At 45.0% G+C, this 19,138-nt stretch overlaps 1 protein-coding gene across 1 annotated transcript; it reads left to right on the forward strand.

The window, feature by feature from the left end:
• The first annotated feature begins 5,376 nt into the window (after positions 1-5,376).
• On the forward strand, positions 5,377-7,662 carry LOC127335825 (nudix hydrolase 8). Its single transcript, XM_051362559.2, has 9 exons — positions 5,377-5,663; positions 5,758-6,050; positions 6,211-6,276; positions 6,365-6,502; positions 6,593-6,670; positions 6,759-6,809; positions 6,901-6,935; positions 7,032-7,140; positions 7,238-7,662. The coding sequence occupies exons 1-9, from the start codon at positions 5,537-5,539 to the stop codon at positions 7,442-7,444; spliced, it is 1,104 nt and encodes a 367-aa protein (XP_051218519.1). The 5' UTR covers positions 5,377-5,536; the 3' UTR covers positions 7,445-7,662.
• The last annotated feature ends 11,476 nt before the right edge of the window (positions 7,663-19,138 follow it).

Below are 19,138 nucleotides of genomic sequence, written 5' to 3' on the forward strand. Positions count from 1 at the left end.
TACCATTGATAAATAACGGGGCACCGGGTTGATAACTGGTAAACTAAAAAGAGTCGCCAAAATATTCGTAATGAAGTTAGATTTTTAGGGTTGGTAGTTTTTATATTTACTTTTGATAAATAACAGGACACCGGGTTGATAGCTTCTAAACTAAAAAAGATTCGCTAAAATGTTTTAAATAAAATTAATTTTAGGATTGATAATTTTATACATTTACGGTTGATCACTCAAGTATGGGGGGGCTGATTATTCAAATAGAGAGGGTTGATAACTTTTAGCCAGAAAAAAAGTTTGTCGAAACATATTAATATGGGTGCTAGTTTTGAAGATCTCGTCAAGACGGATTTATTGGTGAAAGCGAATCTTAATTTAGAGTTGTCGTTTGAAAGTTAAAACGTTTTGAATTTTCAAATTTGGGAAATATTCCGCTGACATCAGCAGATTCGTCTTTTTTGGATGCATGCAGAACTTTCCCTCAATAGTCTGCACCATGTTGATAATTTTATACATTCTCCTTTGATCACTTAAGTACGGAGGGGTTGATTATTTAAACAGAGAGGGTTGATAACTTTTAGCCCGAAAAAAAGTTTTTGAAAACATATCAACATAGGTGCTAGTTTTGAAGATCTCGTCGAGACGGATTTATTGGTGAAAACGAATCTTAATTTGAAGTTGTCGTTTGAAAGTTAAAACGTTTTAAATTTTCAAATTTGTAAAAGATTCCGCTGACATCAGCAGATTCGTCTATTTGTGCATGCATGCAGAACTTTCCCTCAATAGCATGCACCAGGTTGATAATTTTATACATTTACCGTTGATCACTCAAGTACGAGGGGTTGATTATTCAAAAAGAGAGGGTTGATAACTTTTAGCCGGAAAATAAATTTGTCGAAACATATTAACATAGGGTGCTAGTTTTGAAGATCTCGTCGAGACGGATTTGATTGTGAAAACGGATCTTAAATCGGAGTTGTTGTTTGAGAGATAAAACATTTTAAAATGTCGAATTTGATAAGTTTTAACGTGGACGTGAGTCAAAGAAAGGAGAAGAAAGAGGTTTGCTCACGTAACCCAAAAAAGCTATCGCAAAGTAATCGCTAAGCAAGCTTTGAGCGAACGATCGCCAACTAGGGTCGCCCTCTTTTAGCGGGTTAGGGTAGGAGCAAGCTGAAATCTGATATGTGTGCGTAAAATATGAATCTTTTATCAATCAAATACTCCTCCGTTCGACCAAAAGTTGTAGATATATCTAAATTAAGAAAAAGTTAAGACGTTTTTTGTAGGATGGAGGGAGTACCATCCCAACGGCAGCTTTATACCATGTAAAGAACACATACGGCAGTATTGTCGTGCGCGGTTGGGATTTCATCCCAGGCCACCTCGCTCCACACACTGCACATCATCATCCGGGCCAGGACCCCAACGACAGAAACTGTGGCGAGAACGCGAATGGTCGTGACCCATGCGTGTGGAGAAAGAACACGGTGGCGGCGTACCGACCTCTGCCTGGCAGCCGCCTGCATGGGGTCATCTCAATTCTCATGGGAACTCGGAGCACACGCAGACTGCACTGTACCGAACTGAACTGAACTGAAACTCTGCAGGCCGTCCAGCGCTCGGCACGTCGCGCGCGTGGCCGCCGGAGACGCGTGCGGGCGACGCGTTTACGGTTTACCGGCGGCTGCTCGATCTCCTCCGTCCCCGGAGGCCGGAGCAAGCAGCTCGGGCCGTTCCCACGTGCCCATCATGCCGTCGGCGTCGGCTTCCAGACCCGTCCGGATTTGGGGTCTGTCTCCACGTAATCCGCTCCGCATCGCGACGCTGTCAGACTCAAGACACGAGTTCCCCGCGACCGAGACACGGCGCTATCGGCCCCGCGTGGCTCGATGGGAAAAATAATATCTTCCGTGACTATTCTACGGGGGATTGTAGCATAGAAGAAGCAAAAGTTTCTGTCGCTGACGTGAAAGCTTGCGTCGCGAGGCAAAACAAGGCCAAAATTATCAGTTAAATCGCCGGGACAATCTTGTCGACTTGTGGGGAAATTAGGCCGTCCCCAACGCACCACCGCAAATAAAAACAACACCTAGCGGGCAACTGCAAACGGATCATTTGGATTATCAGAAACAAGATGACTTTTAAGGGTTATTATGTGCTTAAAAATCCTGTTGCAATAATATAGTACATGGTGTGTGGATAGAGATTTGGTGCACATGGGCACGAGTGATCTTCTTTTTTAAATAAATTAAAAATCATTTGGATTATTAGGCCGTCCCCAGCGCACCACCGCAAATAAAAGCAAACACCTAGCGGGCAACTGCAAACGGATTATTTGGATTACCAGAAACAAGATGACTTTTAAAGGTTATATGTGTTAAAAATCCTGTTGCAATAATATACAAAGTGTGTTCTTTTATTTATATATATATATACTCAACAGGTTTGTACGAAGAAGCTGATGCTAGGAAGATCAAGGTGAGAGCAAAATTGCCGATGGACAAAGTGACGCTTTTGACCCAGAACATCAACTCCAATGTGTTGATGATTCAAGCTCGTTGATGTTGTTGCTCTTTAGCTCCCTAGATGATGTTTTGAGTCGATGTTTGAACCTATAATAACTGTTGTCCGTGGGTGTGTTGTCCTGAACTTCTCGTGAGATGTTGTTGTAGTGTTGTCATGTTTTTGCCCCGTAGTGGATGGTTGATTTCGAGCATCTGTCAGCTGGTTTCCTGATGGTGCGAGGGCGGCCGCTTTCCCGTCCCCTTTTGCTGCGTGGGTGTATCTAGTTAAACTCATGTATTTTCGTTATGATGCAGTAATGGAAAGAGCTAGCCTGTTTGGAAAAAAAACTACAAACAAAAGAATCATGAAGCAGCAGGAGAGAATCTTATTTGCGGAAATCCCTGAGGTGGGGGAGCTCGTCGTCTCCGGCCGCCGGAGCTCGACGAGGAAGAACCACCAGTCCAGGATGCACCAGATCTGATCCCACTATCCCAGAGATCTCGTGCCCTACTCCATACTACCGGCAGATCGCCGAAAAACCTAGAACTAAACCTACCTACTACTCCGGCGCCTCCCATTTGCCATGTCCGGCCAGCAGCGCCGCCGGAGAGGGCTCGGGGTCGACCCGGTCTCACAAGGCAGACTCTCAACTAGGAGGGGGGGGGGGGGGGGGGCGTGGTGGGAGAGATTCTGATAGTTAATATCTTGGTTGATTTGTGAAGACAAACAACAAAGCTAACGATAACAAAGAGAATAGGTCTACGAGAAACCAAGAGGCTTGAAAAAAAATGTATATCAAGCATTGGTGTGCTTCAGGAGCGATTGTTCGCCCTCCACTAAAACATAGAGAAATGACAAATTATGTGAGGTCATAACTGATTGTGTGATCATGCACAACATAATTATTGAAGAGTAGCACGATAAAATCGTGTATGAGCGATCGTTCCGTAGCTTTCGTGTGTCCCGCGCGAGCACGACCCGTCTCCACGTAATCCACTCCACATCGCAACGCTGTCAGGCTCGATGAAACACAAAATTCTTCCGTGTGACTATTCTATGGGGCATTGTAGCATAGAAGAAGAAAAAGTTTCTGTCGCTAACGCGAAAGCACATTGCTTGCATCGCGAGGCAAAGGAGGCCCAATAATATCAGCTAAATCGCCCTGACAATCTTGGTTGCCGATGGATGGGGAAATTAATCAGTTCGTTCGGCTGGAAATAAATGAAGCTATGTTTTTGGATCTCCATGATCTATCTACGGCGCTCCGACGCGGAGCCCAGTCACGCGGCACAGACACAGACAGGAACTGGGGCACGTACCACAGCAACCTGATTGCAACCACTAAACCAAATCGACAAAGCTGACACGCAGCACTCTCGGTGACGAGGGATCTATCAATCGGTAATCACGCCCTCTGTTTATGTTAGTAGTTGATTGATGCGTCCCGCATTGTCGCCGGTCCGGTCCTTGTCACACTCACACCCACCACCACATCACAGACAGCATTTTTAGTAGCCACATGGACAACAAGACATGCGTCCGGATATGCGGATGGCGTTTAGGATAAGTGCGCTCCTCGTTGCTACTAGCTAGGCTACTAGCGAGTACAATACACTCCTGAGCGCCATCAGGTTGGTACTTGCCGCTAGTTTACTAATCTAACTTGGGAGGTGGTGCTTTTGGAAAAGTGCCTACAAAATTCCGGGGAAAATCTGTGTACGAATTCGTATATATTATGTTCACGGACAAAAGTTTCGGGACGAACGAATATTTTTGTGGCATGTGTAAAAATGACAAAGAAAAATATCACGTGAATACTCATATCGGAGAATCCAAAAATATTTTTTTATACGACCTGCAAAAATACTCTTTCTTTCCCAAACTTTGTGCACAAACATATAATGACTAGGTGTACACACCATTTTTGTTTTGCTACTTTTATTTACATTGTAAAATATATTTTTCAGGCAATGAGTTCTATACACCTAGGAGCCAAAGTGAATTTCCACCTTACTCCCTTCCTTTCTGAACGGAATAGTTAAAATCAAACTTCATAAAGTCTGAGGAACTGGGAGTGGGCGAATGAAGGTCGGGCTATATATAGCTATTTATTTTTCTAAAATTTGGGAATCGCATTTTGAAGTTTCAAGAAAAAAAAATTTGTAGCCAATTATGTATCTTAAAATACTAGAAAATCTTGCTGCGAAATTCTTTATGTTCTAGGCTACATAAAAATGACAAAATCTGACAAGCTCCATACTTATGACCTTTTCATATTTTCTAAATCTACACATTTGTTATTTTTGTTATTTTTGTGTAGCATAGAATATATTGAATTTCACATTGACATTTGGCACGTCTGTTGCATACATCTTTAGCTACATCCATGATCTTTCGTAGTATTATTTTAAAACGTTAATAAGATTTTTGTTTTTGTTAAATGGAGAGCTACATTTTGCTCGACCTTCGTTTGTAGGATTACATCATATCCATGTAGAGTCATATCATATAAAATTTTACTATTTTAAGCTTAAGCTATATCTACTTCCTCCGGCTATTGAAAGCTAAAGCCAGAGTATGATATTTTGGGAGAGATAGAGTACATTGTATTGCATACTTTTGGAAATATCTTACATAGCATTGGTACGCAACCAAGAACAGTCATCCGATCAGTTCTTCCCTTTGTCGTATCCCCGGCGGGTATTTCACGAGGCGGTGGCCGGGATCTTCGTGCGCTCCGGCGCGCGAATATCCCCATGCAATCGGCGTGGACCCTTATCCCGGTGAGCGGTGACACTGACGTGGCCTCCTCCCGGGCGATATTTTTATAAGCTCCGCCACCGCTGTGTGGAGCTCACCCATTCGCTCCCCGGACATCGCAAGGCACTCTCACTTCCCACTTCCTGCCTGCGCATACCTCGTGCTGCCACTGCTGTTTTCTTGTTCCTGGCACACGCCGCATCTTGGATTCTTGGGTGGACAGCACTTTGCTTGATCTCGGTTCAGTTGGATTGGTTTGGTTGCTTTCTCGGCGATGGAGAGCTGCAGCCTGGTCGACTCGGCCGCCGCCACTCTGTGCTCGTCGACGGCGGGCGGGCGCCGCCGTGGCAGCGCTGGAAGCTGCGCCACCAGGTTCTTGAACTGCTCCAGCTCCTCCAAAGGTTCGGACGCCTATCAATCACTCCGTCGGTCACCGCCTATGTGCGCCATTTCAGTCTGATTCGCGTGGGCTCACTGTGTTTTCTTGCTGTTCAGAACATGGAGTGAGCGCGTCTTACTCCATCGGCAAGATGCTGAGCGGGGTGAGGTCGGCGGCGCGGAGGAAGCTGTTCAGGAACGAGCACGAGTGGCTGGGCGGGAGCTTGTCGGAGTTCACCAGCGGCGACGCCGGCAGCAGCCACTGGTGGACCACGCTGGAGAACAACTTCGTGCTGGAGGCCTCGGAGGATCAGTACGGCGGGGTCCTCGTCGACGCCGACCGGCTGCCCACCGACCAGGCCGCCTTCGCTCGGTCACTCGCAGCGTCCCTCTCCTACTGGAAGTCCGTGGTAAGTATACATCCATGGATCGAGAAATGGGGGTCTGAAATCGCGTAGCTAGGAGATATTTCAGTTCAGTAAATTACACTATTACAATTCACTGCAGCACTGGATGAATCACGAGGTCAATAGTTTAAGTTATTTGCATGTGGGTTGATTCTTGATGCAGGGAAAGAAAGGGGTTTGGCTCAAGTTGCCAGTGGATCGGTCTGAATTTGTTCCGATTGCAGTGAAGGTACGAATCCTCGGCTGTGCTCTCCTGAAACCAGTGTGAAAATTCAGTACTTCACTTCACTGATGGCATTTTCTAAATCTGTCTGCAGGAAGGATTCAAGTACCACCACGCAGAGGAGGCGTACCTGATGCTGACATACTGGATCCCCGAGGAGCCATCTCTGCTCCCGGCAAACGCTTCTCATCAGGTCGGGGTTGGGGGATTCGTGATCAACGATCAAATGGAGGTACGTCTCGCGCGCACCCTGCTAACTGTTCTGACGGAAACAGATTACAGTTCATGTGCCTGATTGCATTTCCCCTACAATTGGATATAGGTCCTAGTGGTGCAAGAGAAGTACCACAGCCTAGGTCTGGATGGTGTGTGGAAAATCCCCACGGGGTTCATTCAGGCGGTAAGATCGTATTGAAGATCGTTGACGAATATAATCGACTTGATGCGTGCTGTGTGCTGGTACTGAAGCAATTGTTTTTGTCTTGCAGTCTGAAGAGATTTATACGGGAGCTATCAGGGAGGTCAAGGAGGAAACTGGGGTAAGAAATCGTGCGCTTGGATGCCCATTCTTTGCAACTTCTTCGTCAGGACTAATTCTGAATGTATTTCTCTTCTGGTGCTATTGTGCAGGTTGACACTGAATTTGTGGACGTGGTTGCTTTCAGGTAACTAATTACTCAATTTAGATCAGTTGTCCTGAAACTTTGTTGCATCTTAATCTCAACTTCATCTCACCACTCGTACCGTTTCACAAATGACAGGCATGCACACAACGTGGCATTTCAGAAGTCCGACCTGTTCTTCATGTGCATGCTTCGACCCGTATCCAACGCGATCAAGATCGACGAGACAGAGATTCAGGCAGCAAAGGTAACATCACCTGAAAAACAATTCCATGGTACAAGTTCCAGACTTTCAAATATGTTGCTTACTGAAATATCTATTCTGCGTTTCGTCTTTGTTGCAGTGGATGCCGCTGGAGGAGCTGGTGAAGCAGCCGTTCATCCAAGAGGACCACATGTTCCAGAAGATCATGGACATCTGCATCCAGCGGCTGAGGAAGTGCTACTGCGGACTGACGGCGCACAACCTCGTCTCCAAGTTCGACGGCAGGGCGTCTACCCTATACTACAACGTCGACGAACCCGAGGATGTTAATTGTGACGCCGCTTGAAACGGGTCGCCTATTTTTTGTGCTCTGCGACCTCTAGCTTCTTGGCAATGGCAGGTGCAAGTGCAAAGTTGCATCAAAGCGGCTTGATTGGCCTCTGTATATATCTGTAGGAAGTGATATTAATTAGGTAAAGGATGGACGGGTTGTCTAGCTTTATTGTGTAATCTTCATCATCAATGGAGCCATTTGACGGGCAGGTGCAGTTGCACACCGATGCATCGCTAGTTGGCAATTATCTAGAGGAGATGCTTGCTTCATTTTTCTTTGTATGTTTTTCGCGAAAACGCAAAAGCCTTGCGTTTCGATGCATTGATAAATAAAAAAGAGTTTATGTACAAGTCCGAGGATAGACTCAACACGCCGTACAACTCAACCCAAGAAAAAGAAACTAATCTAGGGAGCAGCTGGCGCACACCCCGGGCTCCCGCGTCCGCCCATTGCCGCGCCTCGGCCACGATGTCGTTGAATAAGGATGGCATCGAAGGACGCATGTTGTCAAAGACCGCCGCGTGGAGACCGCCGCGTTCCGGTGTTTCCAAATCCACCATGATGTAAGCATGATCACCGACGAAGTGCCCTTGCGCAGCTGGCGAGGAGTGGTCCGCACCACCAGCGACCACCACTCCGCGAAATCACCCTCAACCGTGGGAGGGCCTGAGGTGGATCGGATCCACGACAGAACCTTAAACCAAATCGTCCTGGAGAAGGAACAACCTGTGAGCAGGTGGCTCATGGTCTCGATAGATTGGTCGCAGAGCGGGTATCTCGGCGCATGCGGAAGGCCGCGCCGTGCCAGTCTCTCCCCCGTCCAGCATCTGTCAAGGCAGGCCAGCCAGATAAAGAACTTCACCCTCGGTGGCGCCCAGGATTTCCAGTTAAGCTTCCATGAACCTGAGATGATCGCCCCCTGGAAGAGGGTGTCGTAGCAGGAACCGGACGAATACTGTTCATCCGTCGTCCAACGCCAAACCAGCCTGTCCGGATCCGCCCCAAGCTGGGTGTTTCTGAGCCGGCCCCATAGCTGAACGTATTGCCACAACGCTAGGGCGCTTGGTGCACCAATTATGCCGGGGATCCATGTGCGTTCAACCAACGCCTCCCGGACCATGTGTATCTTCCACCGACGTTTCGGTACTAGAGCGTACACCTCCGGCGCCATCTCTCTGATGGACCTGCCATCCAGCCACCTGTCCTCCCAGAAGAGGGCGGAGTCATCGTTGCCGACCACCATAGAGGTGGAGGCCGCAAAGACATCCATCCCCGTCTTCGAGAAATGCATGTCCAGCCCGCGCCAGGGTCGCAGGGGATCAGTATGCATCCTCAAGATCCACCTCACCCTGAGGCCGATGGCAGTACGCGCAAGGTCTGGGATACCCAAGCCTCCCAGCCGCAGCGGCCTACACACCCGTGCCCAGTTGACGTGGCAGTGTCCCCCATTGGCATCCGCCCTACCAACCCAACGGAATCCACGCAGGATCTTGTTCACCTACTTTAGTGTTTTTTATGGAGGCCAAGCACCATCAGCTGGTGCAGAGGGATCGCTGCGAGGACCGAATGGATCAGCGCCAAACGTCCCGCCCTAGGCATCATCGATGCCCTCCAGGTGGGTAGTTTGTCAGCCAGACGATCTATGTAATAACCCAGAACATAGGAACAACGAAGGGTAGATTTAGAAATGGGATGTGCATTTCATCGCAAAACGGGGGAAATTTTCGCGCCTTATTGCAACTAAACCTAAGAGGGGTCGAGGTTCTCTCTCATTTTGCACTTAGGGTTAGGCAATGTGAGTTAGGGAAAATTTCGACATGATCTCTTTTGTATCTTGTTGATTTGGGGAATTGATTTCATTTGACAAGTAAGATGCATTTGGAATATTAAACATTAAGTATAAATGGATATGGAAATTGAATTCACAATTCAAAAACAAATTATGAATTCAAATAACTTTGAATTTCAAAGTGAATAATAAATACAACATTTATTCCAGAATATAAACATTACACAAATCAAAAGCTCATAAGTAAAATTTGAGCTTTATTGATATCACAACACAGATTACATTGTCTTTACAATATTCTTGATACAAGAATTGATGAATAATAAACAGAAATGAAAATGAAGATTACAATATTGCTCCTAAACTAAAACCTAGACTAAATGACTTGAAGTATATCTTCATGGTCATATTCATCTTCAAAACCTGCAAAATAAAACACCAACACTAGACAAGGGTTATATATTACACAGATATTCAGTTTGGACAGACACCAAGTGTCATGCACACTTGTGCTTGTCCAAAACCAAGGACAGCACAAGATAAGGGCAACAGCAGACCAAACCTGAGCACCACCAGGGGCTCAAGTTTCAGCATATGAGAGCACACAGCTCATGTGTGCTGGGCAGGCCACAGCAAGGCAATGCATCAGCTTAGTCACAAAGCAAGCCAGGCTTGTGTGTCATTGCAAGAACAGAAGTAGAGTTCATATAAAAGGGGCACAAACCCTAGAAACAGTAACCAGTCGACCAGATAAGGATTCACAAGGTAAAGTGAAGGTAGCACAACATAGTTCATCCAGTTCTTGCTCAAGAACAGAACCAACACACACAACCACTCAACCACCAGAAATCATGGTGACCTGAGAAGATCATCCAAGACCTGGAGGTGAAGGGCTGTGACACAAACCACAAGTCTGCATCAACACAAAATTTCACACTAGGAGCTGGAACAAGGTATACCAAATACCTGGACAGATCCAATGGATCTGATCCATCACATATGCATGAAATAAGCATGGGATGAGCAGATGCTCATATGGGTAGATCATCACTTGGTTTTCACCAAGGATTACTGCCAGTCTAGAAGCCACTAAAAACAGAAATCATCCAGATACAGATCTTGTGCACAGAAACTAGCAAACATGCACAGATGCACACACTAGCAAGATCTCATGCACAGATAGCACCAGTAGATGTATTGCAAGGTTTAGCAGCTAACCAAGACTACACAGAAAATCCTAAGCATGCAACCATCAGGAAACCCTAGATTTCTTCACAGGCAAGCATATTGGCATTCATATTTATTATGATCCCCAAATATGCAAGCAAAGATGAGTAGCCAACAAGATCCAACCAACCATGTGAGCAACCAACAAGAGAGCAAGGCTACTGAGGTCACAAAGACACTTAGAACCATCCCAAGGCCAAGCCAAATACAAAGCATCACTATCCAGAAATGGATTCAGACTCTATTTGCTTGTAAAAGAATCATGAACAGCAAATTCATATACAAGCAAGTAATTTAATCATCACTGCATAAGCAGTTCATCATAATTTAATTAATACAAGCATGAATTTATCACAGATCCATGCTAAGCTAATCGACATTGTAGCATACTATTAAGAAACCCAGTTTAATCCATAGCCACTAGAGCAAGTCTAGGTAGCTAAGATGAGCAACAGCACAAGTAAGCAACATCATAGTGATGCTTGAGCATCAGCATCACAAGATAATTGAATCACTTAGTCACAGTATTAGCCAGTAAGCTATCACTGGCAATCAATTGATCAAATGGATCAATTATAGCAAGCCAAGCTACCCAGGGAAGTTAGCCAACAAGCAAGGAATGATCCAATGGATCATTGGCTTGCATAGGAAGCACTGAAGCATATCACAGGCATCACTGGCCTTCACAAGTGTCACAGAGGCATAGCAGTACACCTAGACAAGCAAGTATAATATGCCAGTAAGCATAGCAAGCTCATAAGCATGAACAGCATGGCATAGCAAGCAGTAAGCAAGCAACACATGACATGCACAGCCAGCAACACACAACGGCGATGCATCAGAGATTGGTAAATTGGCCAGAGCTTGCAGAAAATGAGAGCACAGGTAGCTTAAGCAGCAGTAGCAAGGCTCTGCATGATCACAGGATCATCAGAGAGCAGTAGAACAAGAGAAGAAGAAGCACAGAATCTTGGGAGGCGCACAGGCATGGAGAGGAGAAGGAGCAGAGCAACTTACACGCGCCTGGTGGCAGAGGCTATGGCATGGCGAGGCAGTGCTCGCGCGGCCATAGCAGCTGCAAAGCCAGGGAAGGCGCCGGCGTTACGCCGACGAACACCACCACAGCAGCACGGCACGGAGACGACGGCACAGGCGCTGCGAGCAGCACCCGCGCCAGGTCGGTCTCGGAGGCGCACACGTCGACGGCGAGGGCGAGAGCTCGTCGGAGATCACCCAATCGCCCTAGGCGATTCTCCACGAGATCCAGAGAGGAGGCGATTCGCCAGGAGAGGAAGCAATCGGAGAAACCACGCGGACAGATCGATAGATCGTCTCGCGGCGGTCCAGATCAGGTAGGTGGCGAGGTAAGGGAAGCACGGAGATGGCCGGAGCACGGCGGCGGCCATGGCGGCGACGCCATCGCCACGGGTGTCGCCAGAGGTTAGGGTTAGGTCGAGCGAGTGAGAGGGCCGAGTGAGTGAGAGTGAGGTGGGCCGCTTCGGCGCCACCGAACCCAAAAGGGATTAGCCTTATTGGGCCGTCCCTGGGTTTAGGTAAATGGGCTGGGCCCAATAGGGGTCCAGGGGGGTATTTTGGTCTTTTAACATTTAATAAAAGGCCAGAACTTTACCAAATTTTAATAAATCAAACACAACTCTAAAAATCCATTAAAAATTGGATTAATGAATGAAAAATAAATCTTAACAAGAATAAAATATGAAATGGAATTTATGAAACAAATTCAAAATTATGAATTTTAAGAATTTAAATAATAACTTGGAATTTAAAATTATTATTTCCTTGTAATTAAAATTCAAGGAAAAATCTCAAATAAGTTCAAATACTTATTTTCAAACATTTCAAAATGAAATTCTAATATTCCAAGTCATTTCTATTGAAAAGGGTATTTTTCCAAGAAAAATACTATATTCCTTTTTATTTCCAAAAACTATAGAGGTAACTCTATAATTTTCAATTATTTTTAGAATGATTAAGGGAATCACCAAGTAAATAGTTTTACTTTGAATTGTTGTACTTTGTGCGAATTAAAATAGTTTATACTTTTAAATCAATTGTAAATTACTGTCAAAGACCTAAATCTTAAACGCAACCCTAAATTGCTACAACTCATTGGGGTAAAGGGATACAACATAAAATAATACATTCATGATTGCATTATTTGGATTTTATAACATTGTCCTTACCGGACAATGATGCTTCTTACAGAACCCGAGGTCCAGGTTCCATCAACTGCATTGAACTGCACTATCTCGCAGTCCACAGGCAAGTTCACCCTTGCTCATGTCAACTTGAGTATTTTCTACTACTTTAATGCAAAGCTATATACTTATCATTCCTGCATCGCAAATGAAATGTTACTTTCCAACTATGAATATGACTATGTGGATGGCAATGGAACCATGGTATGTGTTGATATGGTGGAGGTTCCATTGCAATGGGTTATATCACCCTAGGATTAAATTACCAATGCCGTCCAGTGATTCTAGCGCCGTACAAATCGCGTTGACCATGAGATCTATAATGGCTCTGGGGAAGCCAGTCGTATCTTTTCCCTTCTGCACGCCAACGGATTGGTAGAGCCGGCGGGGTGTTGGAGGCACTGCCGTAGGTTGGGATAGCCTTTTAAATCCCCATCCATTAGTGATGATGGCTCTACGATCTATGAAGGATTGTCCGGAGTACACCATGAGTAAAGCCGTATTATCGGGGAAGTCTACTGGAGGTGTACGGTTGGACAAAAGGGTGGGTTTGCAGTCGCGGAGAAGGCGGTGTGGGCTTGGATCTTTATACCTGGCCTCACACCAAAGGAAGTGTGAACGGGGGCAAGTCCCTGCGGATGGCAAAAAGGGTGAGATCTCTTGTGGGAAAAGTAACGCACCTCTGCAGAGTGTATCAAATTGTGGCTATCACTCCTTGTTCCGGGAAGGGAACTGCGAACGCGGCAGGAAAGGAACTCCACGAAGTTCTAATCAACCTGTGAAGACTGACGGGCATAGTTTTCATAATAAAAGCAACCTTTTGAAGAAATGATTTCAAAACATGCATTGACCTGCGATTTCCTGATCAATGGTCGTAGCTAGTGCATCAAACACCTTTTTACTCTTTTAGAACTTGCTGAGTACCTCTGTACTCACTTTCTTTTGACACCCTTGCTAGACTGTGATCCGGAAGTGGAGGCCATCAACGATGGAGCACCGGAAGGAAGTTACGAGCTGGTCTACGAAGAACCCGATCTTACCGGCGGAGTGGAAGGCGTAGACTATGGGATAGTCTACGGACCAGATGACACTGAGGTGGAGGGGTAGTGACATACCCTAGCATCATAGAGCCGAGCAACGTAGAACTTACCTAAATAAGTTGTTGAGCTCTCTTTATATTTGTTATGAGTTGTAATCGTACTTAAGTAGTATCTTAGGGTGTTCTCATAGGACCTGTGAGAATACCAACTTGTTAAGACAATGATTGTAATAAAGTATGGAGTGTTATGACCTGCAATGTTTCTGTTGTACCACTCTGAGGGATATGGCAAATTGTGAAGAAGTCCCTTCGCAAAGATCATATCAACGACTTGTATACTACAAAATGCAGTGGTATGCTGGGTCACCGCAGCTGGTATCAGAGCAAATGTTGCGACCTTAGGTTGGAAAAACCTAGTATAGGGAAGAAACCTGTAGGAGTCTAGTAGAAATAGTAAAGGATTCTCTAGAAATATGGTGATTATTCACTTGAGAATAGCAAAACCATATATTTTAGTGCGATAATTCTTTATTATAGCTATTATGATGCATTATCACTACTAATATTCTGCTTTTGTATACAGCCATAATGGCGAACACTTTTCCTAAGAGGACTTTGAGGAAGGTTGAGGGATGGCTCGGTGATTATGATGGACCAATAACAGCTCTCCTGTGTGGGATGCTGAAGGAACTTCGTTGTGATCCACGGATACCTGTTATCAAGTATACCTACTATGATGGGGAAATCCTAGCCAAGTGCAGAGTATCGGTTCAACTACCGGAAAAACTGCGGATGAGTCGTATAATGCCATACGGAGAAGCCAAAACTATCACCACAGCCTACCACATGGGCCTATTCAAGGCAATCCTTGAGATAAGGCAGCACAAGTCAGTAGAACTGCTATGTTCAGAGTTTTCTCATATACCTCATGCCGAGGAAGATGAGGATCCCACTCTGAATCATCTGGTGTTAGCACAGAAGTCCCGAAGCTGCAAAGACAAAGACATGGATAGCTGTAAGTCTTTATTGACCACGATGTACCTTTTACACATGAAGATGAGAGGTGAGATTGACCACATGCTAGCTGAGTTCACGGACCCTGATAAAGTCCAAACTCGGATGCGTGATTTGAGGGCACAACCACAACATACTACACCTTTCTTTAGCCTAGACAACTATGTAGATTTGAGTGACCAGTTATCCCATAAAGATCCACTCACACCCAACTTTGTTCCACATTATCCACATGTGTCAGCATCATATGAGTCTGGATATGGGGGAGATGATTCCAGGAACCTAAACTGCTCGGAGTCACCAATCGAGAATTCGGCGGTTGGCGTTTCGGGGAACCATTTGGAGATGAAGGAGAACCCATCACTTGTGAGTCAGAGGATGAAGGAGGCGCGGTTAACCAGAATGTTAACCAAAGCTTTGGGCAGGAAGAGAAAGACACCAACTCCATTTCTTTAGATTTGGAGATGGGGTTACCCAAAACATCCCAGTACGTCGTAGGTGAGAGTTCTGGAACCAAGAAAAAGAAGAAGAAGAAGATGAGGGGTCAAGTGAATAGGAATCCTCCATGGATGACAGGAGAAGATGAGCTGTATTCCACTGGGGATATGTATGAGTCTTTATCTAGTTACTTTGGCATGACAGATCTCTGTCTCGGCACTTCGTCCGATTCAGACTACATACCTACGGGAAGAACCTTCATTCGGACGGTGTTCGGAGGACAAACCGCTGTACCGGATGGACCCCAGGGATGTACGCGGAGGCGAGCTATGATGACGAGGAGTAGAGCTCCGAGGAAGAATAAAGTAATCTAGGTGGTATTGTAATAGAGCGTATTTTAAATTCCCGTTGGCTTGGGCTTTGAGCCAAATAAGTGGTTTATATGTACCACATGTAATATAAGTTTGTGAGTGTGTTATGTATTATACAAAGTATATGCATAATAAATGTTTGTTTTGTATTTGCTTCTTGATTTCATTGTGTGACTAGTTCTGGGCATTGAGTTGAGCTCAGAAAGCATTGGCATGGTGTAATTATGAGTAATCGCTCTTTGTTACAGGACTAGGGGGAAATGGCGTTAGTAGAAACCGAAGAGGCTCGCAGAGAGCGGGAAGCAAGAGAGAAAGAGGAGGCAGATGCAGCAGCTAGAGCAGAGAATGCACCACCACCACCATACCCAATGATGCACCCAGACTTCCAACAGTATATGAGGTCAATGGAGGAAGATAGGAGGCGTTAACAGGAAAGCCAGAGCAAGAACATGCAAGATTTCTTTACCCACGTCATCAATGATAGGGGTAATGAAGGCAAGGGAGTAACACTATCGGACTTCCAAAATGCAAGACCACTACCATTTACATCAGCTCCAGAACCAATGGACGCTGAAGATTGGCTTATGGATACGGAAAGGAAGCTGAAGACCGTTGGTTGCAACGATGAGGAGAAGATCAGATATACCACTTATCTGTTGTCAGGACCAACAGCATCATGGTGGGAGAACCTTGTAGCAGTACACCCTCCTGATAAGGTGTTCACCTGGGAGGAGTTCAAGAAGAAGTTTCGGGAAGCTCATGTTCCGGACAGCGTGGTGGAGCTGAAGAAGAGGGAGTTTGAAGAACTAAGACAGAATACAGCACCCATCATGCAGTATGTTCGGGATTTCAACAGGTTATCCAGGTATGCACCTGAGGATGTAGATACAGAGGAGAAGCGGAAGAAGCGGTTCATGAAAGGCATGAATCCATACATGAAGATGCAACTGAGGTTGGCACGGACTGCCGAATTCCAGAAGCGATTGACTCGGCAATCACTTTCGAGGATGATTACCGGCAAGTCCAAGAGGACAGGAGGAAGAGGGCTCGTATAGAGCCAAGGAAGTACCCAATCAGTAAACCAACACCTGATCGGAGTTTCAAACCCCGATACCGACCTACTGCGGTAATCAATACAACCGGGAGGTCGAGTCGAGAATCCAATCAGCCAAATCATACGCAACAATTGTGGCCTAAAGGGTCATTTGCGAAGGATTGTCGAAACCAGAATCATTTGTTATGGTTGTGGGAAGGAAGGACACATCAAGCCGGAGTGTCCAAACAAGGCGTCTTGGAGCGGACAGAGCTCTGGAGGACGAGGTGGAAACAACAACAACAACCGCAACAACAACAACAACAACAACAACAACCGCAACTACAACAACAACAACAAGAGGGGAAAGCCTTATGGAAAGCTGAATTGCACATCTTTGGAACAAGCGGAAGAGTCGGATCAAACAGTCTTAGGTACGCTAAGCATTCTTACTCATCCTGGCAAAGTATTATTTGATACTGGAGCAACCACATCATTTCTTGCATTGGAGTTTGTGGAAAGATTCGGGCTTAGATGTTCTAAGTTAGAAACCCCTATAACTGTTCTATCCGCGGGGGGAACGATCTTAGTAACCCACGTGAAAGAAGCACAAGTCCTAACCATATGTGACTGTGTGTATTTCGCGGACCTATTCATCATACCCATGAAGGACATATCAGTCATCCTAGGGATGGATTGGTTGACAGAAAATGGAGCGGTGCTTAACTGTGGAGACAAAACAGTATCACTTCGCAACTCCATCGGAGGTCGAATAGTATTCTAAGGAGATAAGTACAGTGAGTTGGAGATCGGATTGGAACTAAATAGCCTGAAGGAAGTGAGAATTGAAGATATTCCTGTAGTGAATGAGTTTAAGGATGTATTTCCTAAGGAACTACCGGGAATGCCACCCGATAGAGAGATAGAATTCACAATCGATACGATTCCGTGCACAAGACCAATAGCACAACCACCATATAAGATGGGGCCAAAGGAATTAGTGGAGCTGAAAGCTCAGATTGATGAGTTAGAACAGAAGGGATTCATTCAAGAAAGTGTGTCACCATGGGGTACACCAGTTATTTTTGTAGATAAAAGAGATGGAGGAAAGAGAATGTGTGGAGATTACAGAAATTTGAACAATGTAACTATCAAGAACAAGTATCCTTTACCTAGAATTCAAGACCTTTTTGATCAAGTTCAAGGAGCAGGAGTCTTCTCGAAGATAGATTTAAGGTCAGGATACCATCAAATCAAGATCAAGAAGGAGGATGTACCAAAAACAGCGTTCGTATCAAGGTATGGACACCATGAATACTTGGTTGTACCATTTGGACTAACAAATGCACCAGCAATTTTCATGAATTTGATGAACAAGATATTCATGAAGTACTTGGACAAGTTTGTGATAGTGTTCATAGATGATATTCTAATCTATTCTAAAGATAAAGAAGAACATGCCAAGCATTTGAAGATAGTTCTGCAAATTTTGAGGGAACATCAGCTATATGCAAAGTTTAGCAAGTGCAAATTTTGGTTAGATAGTGTTGAATTTCTTGGACATGTTATAACCAAAGAAGGCATAGCGGTGAATCCAAGCAAGGTTCAGTCCGTATTGGAATGGAAATCACCTAAAAATGCTAAGGAGATACGAGGATTTCTTGGTATGGCAGGCTATTATCGGAGATTCATAGAGGGATTTTCGAAGATTGCAGGACCAATGACCAAGTTACTCAAGAAAAATACTCCATTTGTGTGGACTGAGGAGTGTGAAGCCAGCTTCCAAACACTCAAAGATAAGTTAACCACAGCACCGGTGTTAGCAGTTCCTGAACCTGGAAAGGATTACACGGTGTATTGTGATGCTTCCAAGAATGGACTTGGATGTGTTCTTATGCAAGATCGGAAGGTAATAGCTTATGGATCAAGGCAGTTAAAACCACATGAACACAACTACCCAGTACATGATCTAGAGTTAGCGGCAGTTGTGTATGCTTTGAAGAGTTGGAGACAATTTCTATATGGATCCAAGTGTGAGTTATACACCGATCACAAAAGTTTGAAATATTTCTTCACCCAGAAGGAATTAAACATGAGGCAGAAGAGATGGTTAGAGTTGATTAAGGATTACGACCTTAAGATCAACTATACACCAGGCAAAGCTAATGTAGTAGCAGATGCCCTAAGTAGGAAGAGTACGGAGAATCAACCTACGGAATGGGAGATTCCAAAGGAACTTCGGAAAGAGCTAGAGGAGGCTCAGATTTTGTTTATTCAAGGTGATGATAAGGGAAGTATAGCAACCATGAGGATTATGGATGAGATGTATTCAGATTTGAAATATGAGATTATCCGAAAGCAAGCGGATGATTTGTTCATCCAAGAGGAAATCAAGAGGATTGGTGAAGGAAGACCATCGGAATTCCATCTAGGGGATTTTGATTCATTATACTTCCGTAAAAGGATACGTGTACTTAGGATGATCCAGAAGTGAAGTCAATCATATTAAAGGAAGCACATGAAACCCCTTATTCCATACATCCGGGAAGTACTAAGATGTATATGGATTTGAAGGA

This window comes from Lolium perenne, chromosome 2 (genome assembly GCF_019359855.2).
Source record: "Lolium perenne isolate Kyuss_39 chromosome 2, Kyuss_2.0, whole genome shotgun sequence".
NCBI classification, from domain to species: domain Eukaryota; kingdom Viridiplantae; phylum Streptophyta; class Magnoliopsida; order Poales; family Poaceae; genus Lolium; species Lolium perenne.